Genomic DNA, 17,154 nt, shown 5'->3' with positions numbered 1-17,154 from the left:
TATATTACTCGATTACTGTAACGTATTATTTTCGGGTCTCCCTATGTCTAGCATTAAAAGATTACAGTTGGTACAAAATGCGGCTGCTAGACTTTTGACAAGAACAAGAAAGTTTGATCATATTACGCCTATACTGTATATACCTTTATATACCTACAGTATATATATATATATACCTATACTGGCTCACCTGCACTGGCTTCCTGTGCACTTAAGATGCGACTTTAAGGTTTTACTACTTACGTATAAAATACTACACAGTCTAGCTCCAGCCTATCTTGCCGATTGTATTGTACCATATGTCCCGGCAAGAAATCTGCGTTCAAAGAACTCCGGCATATTAGTGATTCCCAGAGCCCAAAAAAAGTCTGCGGGCTGTAGAGCGTTTTCTATTCGGGCTCCAGTACTATGGAATGCCCTCCCGGTAACAGTTAGAGATACTACCTCAGTAGAAACATTTAAGTCCCATCTCAAAACTCATTTGTATACTCTAGCCTTTGAATAGCCCCCCTTTTTTAGACCAGTTGATCTGCCGTTTCTTTTCTTTTCTCCTCTGCTCCCCCCTATCCCTTGTGGAGGGGAAGACACACAGATCCGGTGGCCATGGATGGGGTGCTGGCTGTCCGGGGTCGGGACCCGGGGTGGACCGCTCGCCTGTGTATCGGTTGGGAACATCTCTGCGCTGCTGACCCGTCTCCGCTCGGGATGGTTTCCTGCTGACCCCACTGTGGACTGGACTCTTACTGTTATGCTGGATCCACTATGGACTGGACTCTCACAATATTATGTTAGACCCACTCGACATCCATTGCATTCAGTCTCCCTAGAGGAGGGGGGGGGGTTACCCACATATGCGGTCCTCTCCAAGGTTTCTCATAGTCATTCACATCGACGTCCCACTGGGGTGAGTTTTTCCTTGCCCTTATGTGGGCTATACCGAGGATGTCGTTGTGGCTTGTGCAGCCCTTTGAGACACTTGTGATTTAGGGCTATATAAATAAACATTGATTGATTGATATTGTTAATCTACTTGAACGCATCATGTGAAATGTACATGATTTACAAAAAAATTTTTCTTTTAAATGTTTTTTTTGGGGATGAGTCACGTGTGCAAACGTCAGTTTGTTTAAAAAAAACGCAGCCACCCGCCCCGCCCACCTGTCGATCATAATCATTGTAACCAATCAGCGTCGGGCAGTGGGTCCGTACCCACTCGCTGATTGGTTAGTTCAAAAAAAGCATGGCGTTTACCTCACCATTTAAATGTATGAAGAGGCTCCAGTGTTTATTTCGAGTTGGGCGTTTGAAGCAAGTGTTTTTTAACAGCGCACACTCGACTGTCGACCTCTTGACGGTAAGCTTGAATATATTCCCTTATGTCAACTTTGGCTGTTACAAAATGATATCTGTAAAAAAACAATGGTGAAATGAAATGAGGACACGAGCCTTTAGCCGACATTAGCCAAACTAACTTGCGAACTACTAGCTAGCGTTAGCCTACAATTATTCCTTCCTAAATGACTTGTTAAGAAGAAATGTGTTCGTAGCTCTTACTTTTGACTAAATAAATACATTTAACCGAATGCTAGAGCATTTACAAATGTTTTAAACATACGTATATTTCGAACAAAATGCTATCTGCCCGAAAATAAGTTCTGTAACAAATGTAAGGTCAGAGTGAAGTAAAACAGCTTTTCGCTGCTTCTGCTATTTGTTGTACTTTATTTATTGTCACAAATTGTAAGAGAGAAAATACCGTCCGTTTTAATGCAATAAAGAAAAAAATAGCATTGTGAGTAAATTATCATTTTTTTAGCAGCTGTTTGCTTCTCTAAAAGTATCAAAGTCCACCTGAGGAGGACTTAAAGTTGGCATTAAATTACAACTATCAACTGTATTTTGAATTTTAAATACATTGTTCTTAATTCCTATATGTGTACAGCTCCACTAAATTGGAGTGTTACTTTCAAAGGCAAAATTAAAGTATTGCTAGAAAAATAATTTTATATGGGATTTTATTGTATTATATGTATAGTACATGTTTCAACAAAAAAAAAAGAAGCATAAAACACCACCAGAATTAAAGATACTACAAGTCAAAGTGATGAAGCTTAGTGTTACGCTCATGACTTGGTGTAACTAAACATTACCCTATAACAGGGGTAGGGAACCTATGGCTCTAGAGCAGTGACGTGCGGTGAGGTTGATGGCTGGTGAGGCACTGACTTCATCACAGTCAGATTTACAAACATATGAACCCTAAAGAGTATCTTATTCACCATTTGATTGGCAGCAGTTAACGGGTTATGTTTAAAAGCTCATACCAGCATTCTTCCCTGCTTGGCACTCAGCATCAAGGGTTGGAATTGGGGGTTAAATCACCAAAAATGATTCCCAGGCGCGGCGCCACTGCTCCCCTCACCTCCCAGGGGGTGATCAAGGGGATGGGTCAAATGCAGAGGACAAATTTCATTACACCTAGTGTGTGTGTGACAACCATTGGTACTTTAACTTAACTTTAACTTTACACATACAAACTGTAGCACACAAAAAAGCACATTTAATAAAAAAACCGTTATTATGGTCTTACCTTTACTTAGAAATTAAGTCCATGCGCCGCAACTAAAGCCCTCACTTAAACTTTCCACGTGCAAGATTGAATCTATTTAAAAAAAGTGTAACCGAGGGTTTATAAATGTCGCCTATACTGTATGAAACTACAAAATAACAAACACGGAGGCTCCAGTTTACACGAGGACCACTTTATTTATTCTTTCAAAAACCTCCGCAACGTGACATCACTTCCGCTCTTAGCGCCTTCAAAATAAGAGCTCAAGGCATATACTGTATAACAGCGCATTATTGGAACTAAACATCACAAAGAGAAAAGCCCATGAAAATAGGTTACAAAAGTTATTTAATAAGAAGCCAAAAAGTGCAAAAACAATAATGTTCGTGTTGGAGGAGTTGTGAATTAGGTACACCTGCAATCTGCAGGTGTATCTAATGTTGTGTCCCTGCAGTCATTCACAACTCTTCCAACACCAACATTATTGTTTTTGCACTTTTTGGCTTCTTATGAAATGATTTTTCAAAATAGATTCAATCTTGCACGTGGAAAGTTTAAGTGTGGGCTTTAGTTGATATAACAATTCTACGGCGGGGGTGCAGGAGGCGAGCCTCAGCCAGTGCGTCTTTTGCAGCCGTTTTATGATCGCTCAGCACAAGAAATACTTTACACACATACAGTTGTTGACAAAATACACTGTACATTATATACCTCAGCTAACTAAACTATGGAAATGTATAATATAGTTCATATAGCAATACAGTCTCACTGCACAGCAGGCCAGCAGTTAGCCGAGTCATTGCACAATCCATGTTGCGGCACTGAGTGACGTGCCTCAACTGGCTGCTGTTCACCGCACCGTCTCTTCTCAGTATTTGAACGGCAAATGTGAAAATTCAGCGATTTTGAATAAAAATAATCTAAAACTGGTGAAGTTAAATGGAAAATAACTTTATAGTAAAATCACTGGATACATATAACAATTTAAAAAAAATAATTTTCTCTTTCCATGAAAAAAAATTTAAAAAGTCACTGCTCTAGAGCAGTGACTGCACGTCACTGCTCTAGAGCCAGATGTGGCTCTTTTTATGACTGCATCTGGCTCTCAGATAAATCTTAGCTGACATTGCTTAACACGATAAGTAATGAATAATTCAGCTGGTAATCACAGTGTTAATAACATTCAAAATATAAAACATTCTCATGCATTTTAATCCATCCATCCGTTTTCTACCGCACCTGTTCAAGAAGTCGCATTAATGGTAAGAAGTATTTTATTTATTATTGGTTAGCTTCAGAATAACAATGTTATTAAAAAGAATAAGATACTTATTATACTCTAAAAATGTTGGTCTTACTTAAAAATGCACGCATCTAGTTGTATTCAGTGTTAAAAAATATGATATGGCTCTCACGGAAATACATTTTAAAATATTTGGCTTTTATGGCTCTCTCAGCCAAAAAGGTTCCCGACCCCTGCACTATAAGATGAAGGCAATTGCATTTTATTGATATTTGAAATGTATTCAATGTTTATAAATGAATATTTAAATATACTAAATGTAAAAGGAATAACTATTCAAAATAAGATCATTAAATGAAATCCAGTTTGCTTACACCAGTGGTTCTCAACCTTTTTTCAGTGATTTACCCCCTGTGAATTTTTTTTTAATTCAAGTACCCCCTAATCAGAGCAAAGCATATTTGGTTGGAAAAAAAGAGATAAAGAAGTAAAATACAGCACTATGTCATCAGTTTCTGATTTATTAAATTGTATAACAGTGCAAAATATTGCTCATTTGTAGTGCTTTCTTGAACTATTTGGGAAAAAAAGATATAAAAATGACTAAAAAGTTGTTGAAAAATAAACAAGTGATTCAATTATAAATAAAGATTTCAACACGTAGAAGTAATCATCAACTTAAAGGGCCCTTTTTGGGGATTGTAATAGAGATCCATCTGGATTCATGAACTTAATTCTAAACATTTCTTCACAAAAAAAGAAATCTTTAACATCAATATTTATGGAGCTTGTCCACAAAAAAATCTAGCTGTCAACACTGAATATTGCATTGTTGCATTTCTTTTCACAGTTCTTTTTGACAGATATTTTAGTGAGGGTCAAACCATCATGGCATGGGGGAAACTCTGGGTTTAGGGTAATGAATGGAATAGCCTACTTGATTTGATGTTCAGTTTATGAACTTACATTCATATTTTGTTGAAGTATTATTCAATAAATATAATTATAAAGGATTTTTGAATTGTTGCTATTTTTAGAATATTTAAAAAAAATCTCACGTACCCCTTGGCATACCTTTAAGTACCCCCAGGGGTACGCGTACCCCCATTTGAGAACCACTGGGTTACACCATCATGAGCGCAACACAAGGTTGTAAAAGTTTCAACTACAATTCTAAATAAGATGTCAAAAGCAAACTGAAATCAAATACACACAGCTTAAAGTTTGATCAATACTTATTTAAATTTAGTAATACATAAATATGATGATTTATCAAAATATAAAAGAAATATACCTGAACAGAACGCTCATGAGGGTTACCCCAAAAAAGTAACGCTATGAATTGCGTTTTTCCAAGTTTTTTTGGGCATTTTTATGCTATTTCCAAGCATCTCCTTTTTATTGTCGTTGATTTTAAATGGTCAAACTAATACATATTATATATGCATGCTCTAGTAAACACAAAAAAAGTCATATTTATTTTGATTGTTACATTTTGAAGTACATTTGTGCATTGGTGTACCACATTTGTTTGAGACATTATATTGTGATTATACAACTTGCATGTGTTCTTTCTTGACAGGATAAAGTACCGTATTTTTCGGACTATAAGTCGCAGTTTTTTTTCATAGTTTTGCCGGGCTCCAGTGCAACTTATGTTTTTTTTCCTTCTTTATTATGCATTTTCGGCAGGTGCGACTTATACTCCGATGCGACTTATACTCTGAAAAATACGGTAGTTATTAGAAAATGATTAAATTGCACTTTTCGCTGTCAAGTGTGTTGATAAAGTTGTATTGTGTGGATTTTGCACCCAGGTTTGGAATATTACTAATACTCAAAACAAGTAGTAATTATGGGATCCAGTGAAAGTAAGATGACCGTGTGTGCTCCAACCAAACCTGAAGCATCCATCAAGAACGCCTGTGTTGCCCATCTGGTGGATCCACGTTCTCCGTCGGTGGCCATTGACCGCACTCCTATTCAGGTAGAGTACACACCTGTGTTATGGTGCCGATGCTACAACTAGCCCAGGGGTCGGCAACCCAAAACGTTGAAAGAGTCGTATTGGACCAAAAATGCAAACAACTAATCTGTCTGGAGCAGCAAAAAATTAAAAGCCGTATATAAGTCTTATAATGAAGGCAAAACATGACGAAAGTGTCTATATTACCGTATTTTCCGCACCATAAGGCGCCCTGGGTTATAAGCCGCGCCTTCAATGAACGGCATATTTCAAAACTTTGTCCACCTATAAGACGCCCCGTGTTATAAGCCGCATCTAACTGCGCTAAATGAATGTCAAAAAAACAGTCAGGTCAGTCAAACTTTAATAATATATTAAAAACCAGCGTGATGTGGGCGCGCACGGAGTCGTATATCAACATGGACGGAGCTGCGTGAAAAAAGCCACCCGGCCTCTTCGCGTAAACTTACCTTAACCACTCGCTCATCTTTTCTTCATCCATCCCTTCGAGTTAGCTTTTATGATGACGCCGGCTGGAAAGGTCTCTTTTGGCAAGGTCTTCCTTTTGAATATCACCATGGGTGGAAGTTTCTGGCCATTAGCATGGCAAGCTAGAACCACAGTGAAGGATGACTTCTCATTCCCTGTGGTACGAATATTCACCGTACGTGCTCCCGTTGTATCCACAGTGCGGTTCACAGGAATATCAAAAGTCAGTGGAACCTCGTCCATGTTGATAATGTTCTCTGGCCGGATCTTTTTTTCAGCTATCTTGTTTGTACAATATGCACGGAAAGTAGCCAGCTTTTCTTGAAAGTCTTTAGGCAGTTGCTGTGAAATAGTAATCCGTGTGCGGATGGAGAGATTGCGTCTTTTCATGAACCGGATCCCTGTCGCTTAGTAGGAGCCATTTTGTGGTCTTTACAGATGTAAACACACAAAGGAAATGAAACGTAATATTCGCGCGCTTCTTCTTCTACGCGGGCGGGTGGTTGCTTACAGTAGAAGAAGAAGCGCTTCCTGTTCTATGGGGGCGGGTGCTTACCTTGGCGGTTGCTTGCGTAGAAGAAGAAGCACTTCCTCTTCTACGGGGAAAAAAGATGGCGGCTGTTTACCGTAGTTGCGAGACCGAAACTTTATGAAAATGAATCTTAATATTAATCCATATATAAAGCGCACCGGGTTATAAGGCGCACTGTCAGCTTTTGAGAAAATTTGTGGTTTTTAGGTGCGCCTTATAGTGCGGAAAATACGGTAGCTATAATAGCCTACTATCAAAATGACTATGTGTCGCAGGCTGAAGCAAATCTTCGTTGACAGAAATGTTGAAATGTAATATTGATTCTACACATTTTACAACATTAGAAACCATTAGTAAATCAGAGGCAACTCAGAAGGTGAGAACTCCTTGAAATTACTGGCTTTTAATGGCCAAAGGTATAGATGTGTGTGTCCAAGTTAAGGCTGTCTTCTTTTAAGAGATTTATTAGAATCTTTGGCAAGCTTGGTAATGTTTGCTGTGGTCTGGAACAAAATGGCACACAAACAACTGAAATGCAGCCAATATTACATACAGATAATGTGGTCATGAGACATGCACAACTAAATTATATACAAAGAGTATAAAAGTAAAGGATATTAAATGAGCTCAAATATACGTACAAATGACGCATAATGATGCAATATGTACATACAGCTAGCCAAAATAGCATGTTAGCATTGATTAGCTTGCAGTCACAAACTGACCAAATATGCCTGATTAGCACTCCAATAAGTCAATAACATCAACAAAGGGCACCTTTTGTGCATTCACGCGCAGCATGACACTTTTGGTGGACGAAATGAGACAAAGGAGTGGAAGATTTTACATGTAAACAAACTGTTGTGTGGCAGGCCACAGTATGGTGAGTTCAAGAACCGCCAAAATTAGTAGGACAAACCGATGTTCACCAAATACTCTCATCAGTGAAGCATACACACAAACATATTAAACAGTGGGCAATTAGGAAGGTTTGTGTCATGTTTGTCCTCAAACAAAAAACATACTACCGTATTTTCCGCACTATAAGGCGCACCTAAAAACCTCAAATTTTCTCAAAAGCTGACAGTGCGCCTTATATATGGACCAATATTGAGCCACAACAGGTCTCGCAACTACGGTAAGCAGCCGCCGACTTCATTTTCCCCCGCAGAAGAAGAAGCGCGCAGTGCATGCTGGGATATATGACTGCGAGAATTGAACATTAACGAATCAATGAAGAACAAAGATGACCTGCGCCAAGTAAAGAAGACTAAACAGAGTTTCCGAGGGAACAAAGCGAGATGGCTTCAGTTGGAGGATAAACTTGAACAGTGGGTTGTTGAACAGAGAGCAGCAAGTAGAAGTGTCAGTACAATCACTATTCGAATGAAGGCAACAGCACTAGCAAGCGAACTTAACATTAATGTGTTGTGTGACATTAACGTTTGAGCAACGTTGAGTTATTGATATATTGTTATTGCTCTGCACTATTTGAGTGTTACTATATTGTGATTGCACTGACGTTTGATTTACCGTAACAGTATCAGACTGTTTTTTACGTGTTTATTGAATCAAGGAAAAGTTCCCCTCCACTATGTGATATAAATGTTGCACTACATGTTATACCTTGCTGTTGTTAAAAGATAAACAAAACACCACGTCACTGACTTTACCTCGGGGAAAATAATAAAACAGCTGTTTATTCATTTTGGGAGTGAACGGAGTTGTCAGAACGCTGGTTTGTAATCTATTAATAAAGTTTGACTGACCTATCTGACTGTTTTGTTGACATTCCCTTTAACGCAGCTCCATCTAATGCAGACCTGGGCATGCGGCCCGTTGAGCTTTTCAGTCTGGCCCACCGGACATTCCCAAATAATTATTCTAGATGTTTAAGATGGAAAGTGTAGCTGCCATTAAGATGTGCAGTGATGTTTTCTAATGACCATAAGTCTCCAACTATACGAAGTCTTTCAATGCTTGGAATCTGCATGGTATACTAGTTACTATGGTCATCTAATTACTTACTATGGTCATCTAATTAATTACTTTGGTCACTATGAGATATCTCAGATTGTAGGTGGGTTTTGTTTTTTTACCCTTCACTATGTTTGTTACATTTTGGTTGTGTTTCGGTTGATTGTAAAATATGTTATCAATATTCAGTGTTTTATCCTTCATAGTTAATATTGTAAATCTCACATTCTTTATTTTCATGTACATTCTGGGTGTCTCATTCAGTGAAAAAATGTCAAATTCCATTCTTTTTTTTTTTGGGCGGTCTGTCATAACGTTTTTTGGATTTAAATTAGTGTTCCTAAAAATAGATATACCGGCCCCCAGACACACTTTTTTTTTTATTTAAATCTGGCCCCCCGAGTCAAATAATTGCCCAGGCCTGATCTAATGGATGCATAATGTAACCCCAGCCTCTACTGTTGCGTCTATTTTATGCGCCTTATAATGCGGTGCGCCTTATATATGAACAAAGTTTTAAAATAGGCCATTCATTGAAGGTGCGCCTTATAGTGCGGAAAATACGGTAAAACAAAATATTTTTCCCCAATCTTTTTCCATTTTCAATCCTTTTTTAAAAATGCTCCAAGGAGCCACTAGGGTGGCTCTTAAAGTGGAACATTATCACCAGACCTATGTAAGCGTCAATATATACCTTGATGTTGCAGAAAAAAGACCTTTTTTTTTTTTAACCGATTACCGAACTCTAAATGGGTGAATTTTGGCGAATCAAATATTCGCTCTCTTAGCGATGACGTCACGTTGTGACGTCACATCGGGAAGCAATCCGCCATTTTCTCAAACACCGAGTCAAATCAGCTCTGTTATTTTCCGTTTTTTTGACTGTTTTCCGTACCTTGGAGACATCATGCCTCGTCGGTGTGTTGTCGGAGGGTGTAACAACACGAACAGGGACGGATTCAAGTTGCACCAGTGGCCCAAAGATGCGAAAGTGGCAAGAAATTGGACGTTTGTTCCGCACACTTTACCGACGAAAGCTATGCTACGACAGAGATGGCAAGAATGTGTGGATATCCTGCGACACTCAAAGCAGATGCATTTCCAACGATAAAGTCAAAGAAATCTGCCGCCAGACCCCCATTGAATCTGCCGGAGTGTGTGAGCAATTCAGGGACAAAGGACCTCGCTAGCACGGCAAGCAATGGCGGCAGTTTGTTCCCGCAGACGAGCGAGCTAAACCCCCCTGGATGTCTTGGCTCACACCGTCCCAAGATGATCAAGAGAAGAATATCGACCCTAGCTTCCCTGGCCTGCTGACATGAGGGTATGTCTACAGAATATATTAATTGATGAAAACTGGGCTGTCTGCACTCTCAAAGTGCATGTTGTTGCCAAATGTATTTCATATGCTGTAAACCTAGTTCATAGTTGTTAGTTTCCTTTAATGCCAAACAAACACATACCAATCGTTGGTTAGAAGGCGATCGCCGAAGTCGTCCTCGCTTTCTCCCGTGTCGCTGGCTGTCGTGTCGTTTTCGTCGGTTTCGCTTGCATACGGTTCAAACCGATATGGCTCAATAGCTTCAGTTTCTTCTTCAATTTCGTTTTCGCTACCTGCCTCCACACTACAACCATCCGTTTCAATACATGCGTAATCTGTTGAATCGCATAAGCCGCTGAAATCCGAGCTAATGTCGCTATAGAGGGGAGGGGGGGGGTTACCCACATATGCGGTCCTCTCCAAGGTTTCTCATAGTCATTCACATCGACGTCCCACTGGGGTGAGTTTTTCCTTGCCCGTATGTGGGCTTTGTACCGAGGATGTCGTTGTGGCTTGTGCAGCCCTTTGAGACACTTGTGATTTAGGGCTATATAAATAAAGATTGATTGATTGATTGATAGCTTGCTGTTCTTTCCGCCATGTTTGTTTGTATTGGCTTCACTATGTGACGTCACAGGAAACGATGGTTAAAATCAGGCACTTTTAAGCTTTTTTTTAGGGATATTGCGTGATGGGTAAAATTTTGAAAAAAACTTCAAAAAATATAATAAGCCACTGGGAACTGATTTTTAATGGTTTTAACAATTCTGAAATTGTGATAATGTTCCCCTTTAGGAGCCGCGGGTTGCTGACCCCCGAACTAGCCAAAAATCCAGCATTTATTCATGTGTGGCTGGTGTCAGCTCCTCCATAATGTTATTGATAATAAATATCCCCCCTAGGTTGTTGGGCTTAAGGTGAGAAATGAAGATTGTCCTTTGGGGTCAAGTGACCCTCGCTCTCCCACTGTCGGCATTTCTCGCACACCTGTGAGGGCGGTCATGAGAGGTAAGAGGTTTGCTGAACAAATGAGCGCAGTCTTCTCGTGGGTTGTGGAATTAATCAATGTGACGTTGCAGCCAAGGTGGACTCCTTCGCCCGTCGCCTGGGCATGCTCTTCCACGCGGAGGCTGAGGGCAAAGTCCCCCGACATGTCTCCAGCGACGCCGTCCAGGAGGAGGAGACCGTCCACAAGAAGGATGAGTTTGGTTCCACGGTGCCCCTCCTCAGCCCGCAAAGAGTGGACACATTCTGCTCCTTGGCGGAGCATGCTAACCTCTTAGCGACGCCTGTCCACGGCGTAGACGCCCCCAGCCCTTTTGTGCTCCTGGAGCAGCACCAAGTGGAGGTGGAGGTCGAGGCCGACGTCAGCCTGGAGGAGGCACAGGAAGCCAGGGAGTCTCCACTTCACAAGAGGCTGAGCATGAGTCTCATCACCTGCCACGAAGGCGCGACCGCGGCCGAGGTGCACTTTGAGAGCAGCCCTGCCTCGTCGCCGCACGTGGAGGATCCAGTCTCTCGGGGGGTAGACCACCTCTACGCTCTCCCTGCTATCACACTCGAGGACTCTCCAGACCTTGTCACTCCTGCAGAACCCGCCACGGAAGATTCCGTGGCGCCCATCCCCGTGCTGCCTCAACCGCTCACTGCTGGTGTACCCCGCCTCACCTTTGACCCCAAGAGCCCAAGTCAGCTGGTGTTCAAACCTCAGTGGTTGGGCAAAGGGTTCGGGCCCACGGGGCTGAGAACCAGAGCAGTGCAAGGTGGGAAAGGAGGGTCCTCTCCTCTCGCTGTGTCCGTCGCCATTAAGAACACCAACAATGAAAACAAGGGAAACTCTGGGAAACAAAAGCAGAAAGGTAAATAAATTAAAATATTTTATCAACATTCTATCTCTGATAACAATTTTCTTTTTGTTATATTTCTACCTTGTTTTAGGTACAGAAGGCCGCTCCCCACTACAGATCCTCAAGGAGACCAATTCTCCCAGAGGGCGTCCTCAGGTACTGCACACTCACTGCTATCATTCAAAAACAACTTTATTGTGCACTTTAGTGACAAAGTTAATCATTTAAAACTAATTTGTGTGTTCCAACAGAACATATTGTTGCCCTCATAACACCGCAAAGGTGACAAAAGTCGTCCTTTTTAATGTCATGATAAAAGTATTCATCCTGTAACCTTGCTAGCTACATACCTGCCAACTACTCCGGTTTTCCCGTAATTAGTACGGTTTTCATCAACCTATTCCGGGTTACGGTTGCAGTGATAAAAAAATACGGTTTTTCATTAATTAAAAAAAAAATTTTTTTTTAAATGCGCGAGGCTATTTATAGCACCGCTGCCAAGCACGAGGCACCTGTTGCCATTGTTTCCAAACGAGCGAACGATCATGGAATCAGCCGGAGACAAATCGCAAACGAGTCTTAAACCGAAAAGAAAACTGCAGTCATTCCGTGAAGAATATTCAAAAGCCTATCCGGGAATAATTATCCGTTCCAAAAAGGGTGAAAACTACGCGAATTGAACCTTGTGCAGACAAGATTTTTCGATCGGACACGGAGGAATTAGCGATGTAAAAGACCACGTTGGGACAAAAACACACAAGTAATGCCGTTGCTAGCGATACAAGTGGAAAACTTTCAACGTAAATTTGGATTTTAGCCACAAAAAGGTAATGACACCAATGTTATCTATTGGAATTGTTTAGTACTGTTATACTGTTAAAAGTGTTTATACTATTTATGCTTTCAAGTCCAAGTTGAAGAAATCTTGTTAAATGTTGACAGCATAACTACCAAAATACAGAAGTATGTCCTTAATATTTTTGCAGTGCTATTTCTGTTGAAAAGTTCAAATGATTACATTAGAGATGTGATGTGCCACTTTTCAAGTGTCTGATGGCTTACATTAATTTTCCTTAATTTTTCATATTTTGAATTCTTTTGAAAGGCTTACAAAAAAACTACATTTGAATTGTAATTCCATGCTATTGACAGGACTATTAATTTTAATGAAGTTAGCTTACCATGTTTACAGTATGATAATTGTGATAGAAATGTGAATTTTAGGCACAGAATATTTTTTACAATTGAACAAGGCAGTAGATTATACAAGCTTGGACAGAAAGTTAATAATGACACCAATTTTTTTTTAAATGGAATTGTTTAGTACTGTTTTACCATTTGTTTACTGTAAAAAGTGTTTATACTGTTTATACTTTCAATTAACAAATTGAAGTCTTGTGAAAGGTTGACAGGATAACTGGCATTAACTGTCAAAATAATTTCAAACTATTGAAGTTAGCTTACAGAATAAACATGTCAATCAACCCATATGATTTTTGCTGTAATATTTTTGTTTTGAAAAGTCACTGTGACTGATAGAAAAGTGATGGTTTTAGCAACATTTTAACCTGTCTGAATGCAATCAATCATTTTGCGTCGGGGGGCAAACCTGAACCCCCCACCAGGACTTTGTCCTGGACCTACCGGGGCCTGCGGCCCCTGGACCCTGGCTACTAGGTTTTTCTGATTTCAAAAGTTGGCAGGTATGTAGCTAGTATCTATTACTAACATTTGTTGTATATTTGTAATCCTAATAATGAATCCCATTTTATTTTGCGTTTTTCAAAGTACTCAAAGCATTAAATAAGTATAGATGTTAAGCTCCCTTTAACCATCCATAACAATCTATCACTAGTTATAATGATCATTTCACTTCTTGATGTATACTGTCGCTCTTTATTTATCTATTTGTAGCTGTAGCTAATTATCAGTACATCTTTGGGTTTATTCATCTATCAACCAGCTGTATCTGCTCCTTCAGCTATAACTACTTGCTATCCATTGTAGATTAATGGCTATTGGGGATGGGAATAAATTATAATTAAACCTGTCAAAACAGGTTACTGGATACAAAAGTTCCTCTTGGCTGCTGCCGTATATGGCCTAAAAAAATTAAAAATTAATATATATATTTATTATTGGATACAATGAATTAATTTAGGCTTGGAATTAAAAAAAATATTTTGATGTGAATATTTTTTCCCCCAGCACCCCTAATAGTTATAGACTGAAAGGTGTATATATAGCGTTTCAATGTGTGTCACTAGTTGTTACTAGCTCTGCTCGCTCCCATATACGCTTCATACTTATGTTTCATCTACTGTATATATCTCTAGCGCGCGTGTCTTAGTTTTAGCTGGCTAGCTATACAGTCATGTGGAAGAAATCAGACACCACAGGGTTTAACTTTTATTTTATTATTTTTGTGACTAATACACCACACGATGGCGCTGTTTTTTTTAAATTCCAGAAGTCAAATAGACTTGAAATTTTCCCCACAGCTTTACAAGACACTCAATGTTACTTTAAGGTCTTCAACTAAATGGTTATATTTGTTTTTAAGGAACTGAAAATAATGTGTATCAAATTTTAACAAGATTGTCTCAAAAGCTAAACTTGGCAACAAATTGCTCAAGTCATTTACCGTTTGTCAAATGAATATAAATCTTTGAGGATTATCTGTAGGGATGCAGTTATCATTTATTTGAGCAATCTATTGATTAGTTTGAGTACGGTAGTCTGATTAACCACACTAGCTTCCATGTGTATTTTAGAAAAAAAAATTGAAATAAATGTTCTCCTGGTTTCCAGCCTACAACACTCATTCTTTTCTGATAAATGTACATCAACATAGAAATTGCACTTCTAACATGTGTGCATTAAAGGGGCTGTTTGCAACATTTACACAGATGCCTAGAGGGCGCCAACTTTCCAATGTGTTTTACACAGTATATCAGCCCTCTTACGTCTTCTCGTACATACAGGTAAAAGCCAGTAAATTAGAATATTTAGAAAAACTTGATTTATTTCAGTAATTGCTTTCAAAAGGTGTAACTTGTACATTATATTTATTCATTGCACACAGACTGATGCATTCAAATGTTTATTTCATTTAATTTTGATGATTTGAAGTGGCAACAAATGAAAATCCAAAATTCCGTGTGTCACAAAATTAGAATATTACTTAAGGCTAATACAAAAAAGGGATTTTTAGAAATGTTGGCCAACTGAAAAGTATGAAAATGAAAAATATGAGCATGTACAATACTCAATACTTGGTTGGAGCTCCTTTTGCCTCAATTACTGCGTTAATGCGGCGTGGCATGGAGTCGATGAGTTTCTGGCACTGCTCAGGTGTTATGAGAGCCCAGGTTGCTCTGATAGTGACCTTCAACTCTTCTGCGTTTTTGGGTCTGGCATTCTGCATCTTCCTTTTCACAATACCCCACAGATTTTCTATGGGGCTAAGGTCAGGGGAGTTGGCGGGCCAATTTAGAACAGAAATACCATGGTCCGTAAACCAGGCACGGGTAGATTTTGCGCTGTGTGCAGGCGCCAAGTCCTGTTGGAACTTGAAATCTCCATCTCCATAGAGCAGGTCAGCAGCAGGAAGCATGAAGTGCTCTAAAACTTGCTGGTAGACGGCTGCGTTGACCCTGGATCTCAGGAAACAGAGTGGACCGACACCAGCAGATGACATGGCACCCCAAACCATCACCCAACCATGCAAATTTTGCATTTCTTTTGGAAATCGAGGTCCCAGAGTCTGGAGGAAGACAGGAGAGGCACAGGATCCACGTTGCCTGAAGTCTAGTGTAAAGTTTCCACCATCAGTGATGGTTTGGGGTGCCATGTCATCTGCTGGTGTCGGTCCACTCTGTTTCCTGAGATCCAGGGTCAACGCAGCCGTCTACCAGCAAGTTTTAGAGCACTTCATGCTTCCTGCTGCTGACCTGCTCTATGGAGATGGAGATTTCAAGTTCCAACAGGACTTGGCGCCTGCACACAGCGCAAAATCTACCCGTGCCTGGTTTACGGACCATGGTATTTCTGTTCTAAATTGGCCCCCCAACTCCCCTGACCTTAGCCCCATAGAAAATCTGTGGGGTATTGTGAAAAGGAAGATGCAGAATGCCAGACCCAAAAACGCAGAAGAGTTGAAGGCCACTATCAGAGCAACCTGGGCTCTCATAACACCTGAGCAGTGCCAGAAACTCATCGACTCCATGCCACGCCGCATTAACGCAGTAATTGAGGCAAAAGGAGCTCCAACCAAGTATTGAGTATTGTACATGCTCATATTTTTCATTTTCATACTTTTCAGTTGGCCAACATTTCTAAAAATCCCTTTTTTGTATTAGCCTTAAGTAATATTCAAATTTTGTGACACACGGAATTTTGGATTTTCTTTTGTTGTCACTTCAAATCATCAAAATTAAATGAAATAAACATTTGAATGCATCAGTCTGTGTGCAATGAATAAATATAATGTACAAGTTACACCTTTTGAATGCAATTACTGAAATAAATCAAGTTTTTCAAAATATTCTAATTTACTGGCTTTTACCTGTAGTCACACACACACACACACACTAGGTGTGGTGAAAATTAACCTCTGCATTTGACCCATCCCCTTGTTGCACCCCCTGGGAGGTGAGGGGAGCAGTGAGCAGCAGCGGTGGCCGGGCTCGGGAATCATTTTTGGCGACTTAACCCCCAATTCCACATATACTGTATATTTGCTAGCATTTATTCCTAAAACATAAATGTAATTTTTCCACATGACTGTATATGTTTAGAAGTAATCCATTAAAAATGCATCTGTCATAGTCGTCTATTCATATAGTATGTCTAGCAGCCAAAATTTTAGGTTAAGAAGTAACATTTATTCATTTCAGACAAAGCTGAAGGCTTCTTCCATGCAAGAGAAGCCACGTCCTGCACATATGGACCACAGAGTTCTGGCCATGTCTCTGGACAAGGAGAATCGATGATTCACTAACACTGTTTGCTTTCAAAGATCTGTCCATTTTTTTAATCTTAACATTTTTATGTGTACAGTTTCCTTGGGAACTGACTTTTTTTTCCTGTTTGCTTTTACTGCCACATTATAGTGCAACTCTTTTACCCTGTTTTGTCCCTTCTGTAAATATTAATAAAATTATTTTTGTTCACAGAAAAAAAGTCCCACAAGTAGAATCTTTATCTTT

At 39.7% G+C, this 17,154-nt stretch overlaps 1 protein-coding gene across 1 annotated transcript; it reads left to right on the top strand.

The window, feature by feature from the left end:
* Window positions 1-1,222: 1,222 nt before the first annotated feature.
* Window positions 1,223-17,128, top strand: cdca3 (cell division cycle associated 3). Its single transcript, XM_061947799.1, has 6 exons — window positions 1,223-1,354; window positions 5,630-5,799; window positions 11,000-11,105; window positions 11,177-11,956; window positions 12,036-12,100; window positions 16,843-17,128. The coding sequence occupies exons 2-6, from the start codon at window positions 5,668-5,670 to the stop codon at window positions 16,936-16,938; spliced, it is 1,179 nt and encodes a 392-aa protein (XP_061803783.1). The 5' UTR covers window positions 1,223-1,354; window positions 5,630-5,667; the 3' UTR covers window positions 16,939-17,128.
* Window positions 17,129-17,154: the final 26 nt, after the last annotated feature.

The sequence above is a fragment of the Nerophis lumbriciformis genome, linkage group LG04 (assembly GCF_033978685.3).
Source record: "Nerophis lumbriciformis linkage group LG04, RoL_Nlum_v2.1, whole genome shotgun sequence".
Taxonomy (NCBI): domain Eukaryota; kingdom Metazoa; phylum Chordata; class Actinopteri; order Syngnathiformes; family Syngnathidae; genus Nerophis; species Nerophis lumbriciformis.
This window is presented reverse-complemented; position numbering and strand designations above follow the sequence as displayed.

Excerpts from the sequence above, each read along its gene's own strand:
- cdca3 (XM_061947799.1), top strand. The coding sequence starts at position 5,668 with ATGGGATCCAGTGAAAGTAAGATGACCGTGTGTGCTCCAACCAAACCT. Across the intron at positions 5,800-10,999 it reads TTGACCGCACTCCTATTCAG|GTTGTTGGGCTTAAGGTGAG; the intron begins GTAGAGTACACA and ends TATCCCCCCTAG. Across the intron at positions 11,957-12,035 it reads TGGGAAACAAAAGCAGAAAG|GTACAGAAGGCCGCTCCCCA; the intron begins GTAAATAAATTA and ends ACCTTGTTTTAG.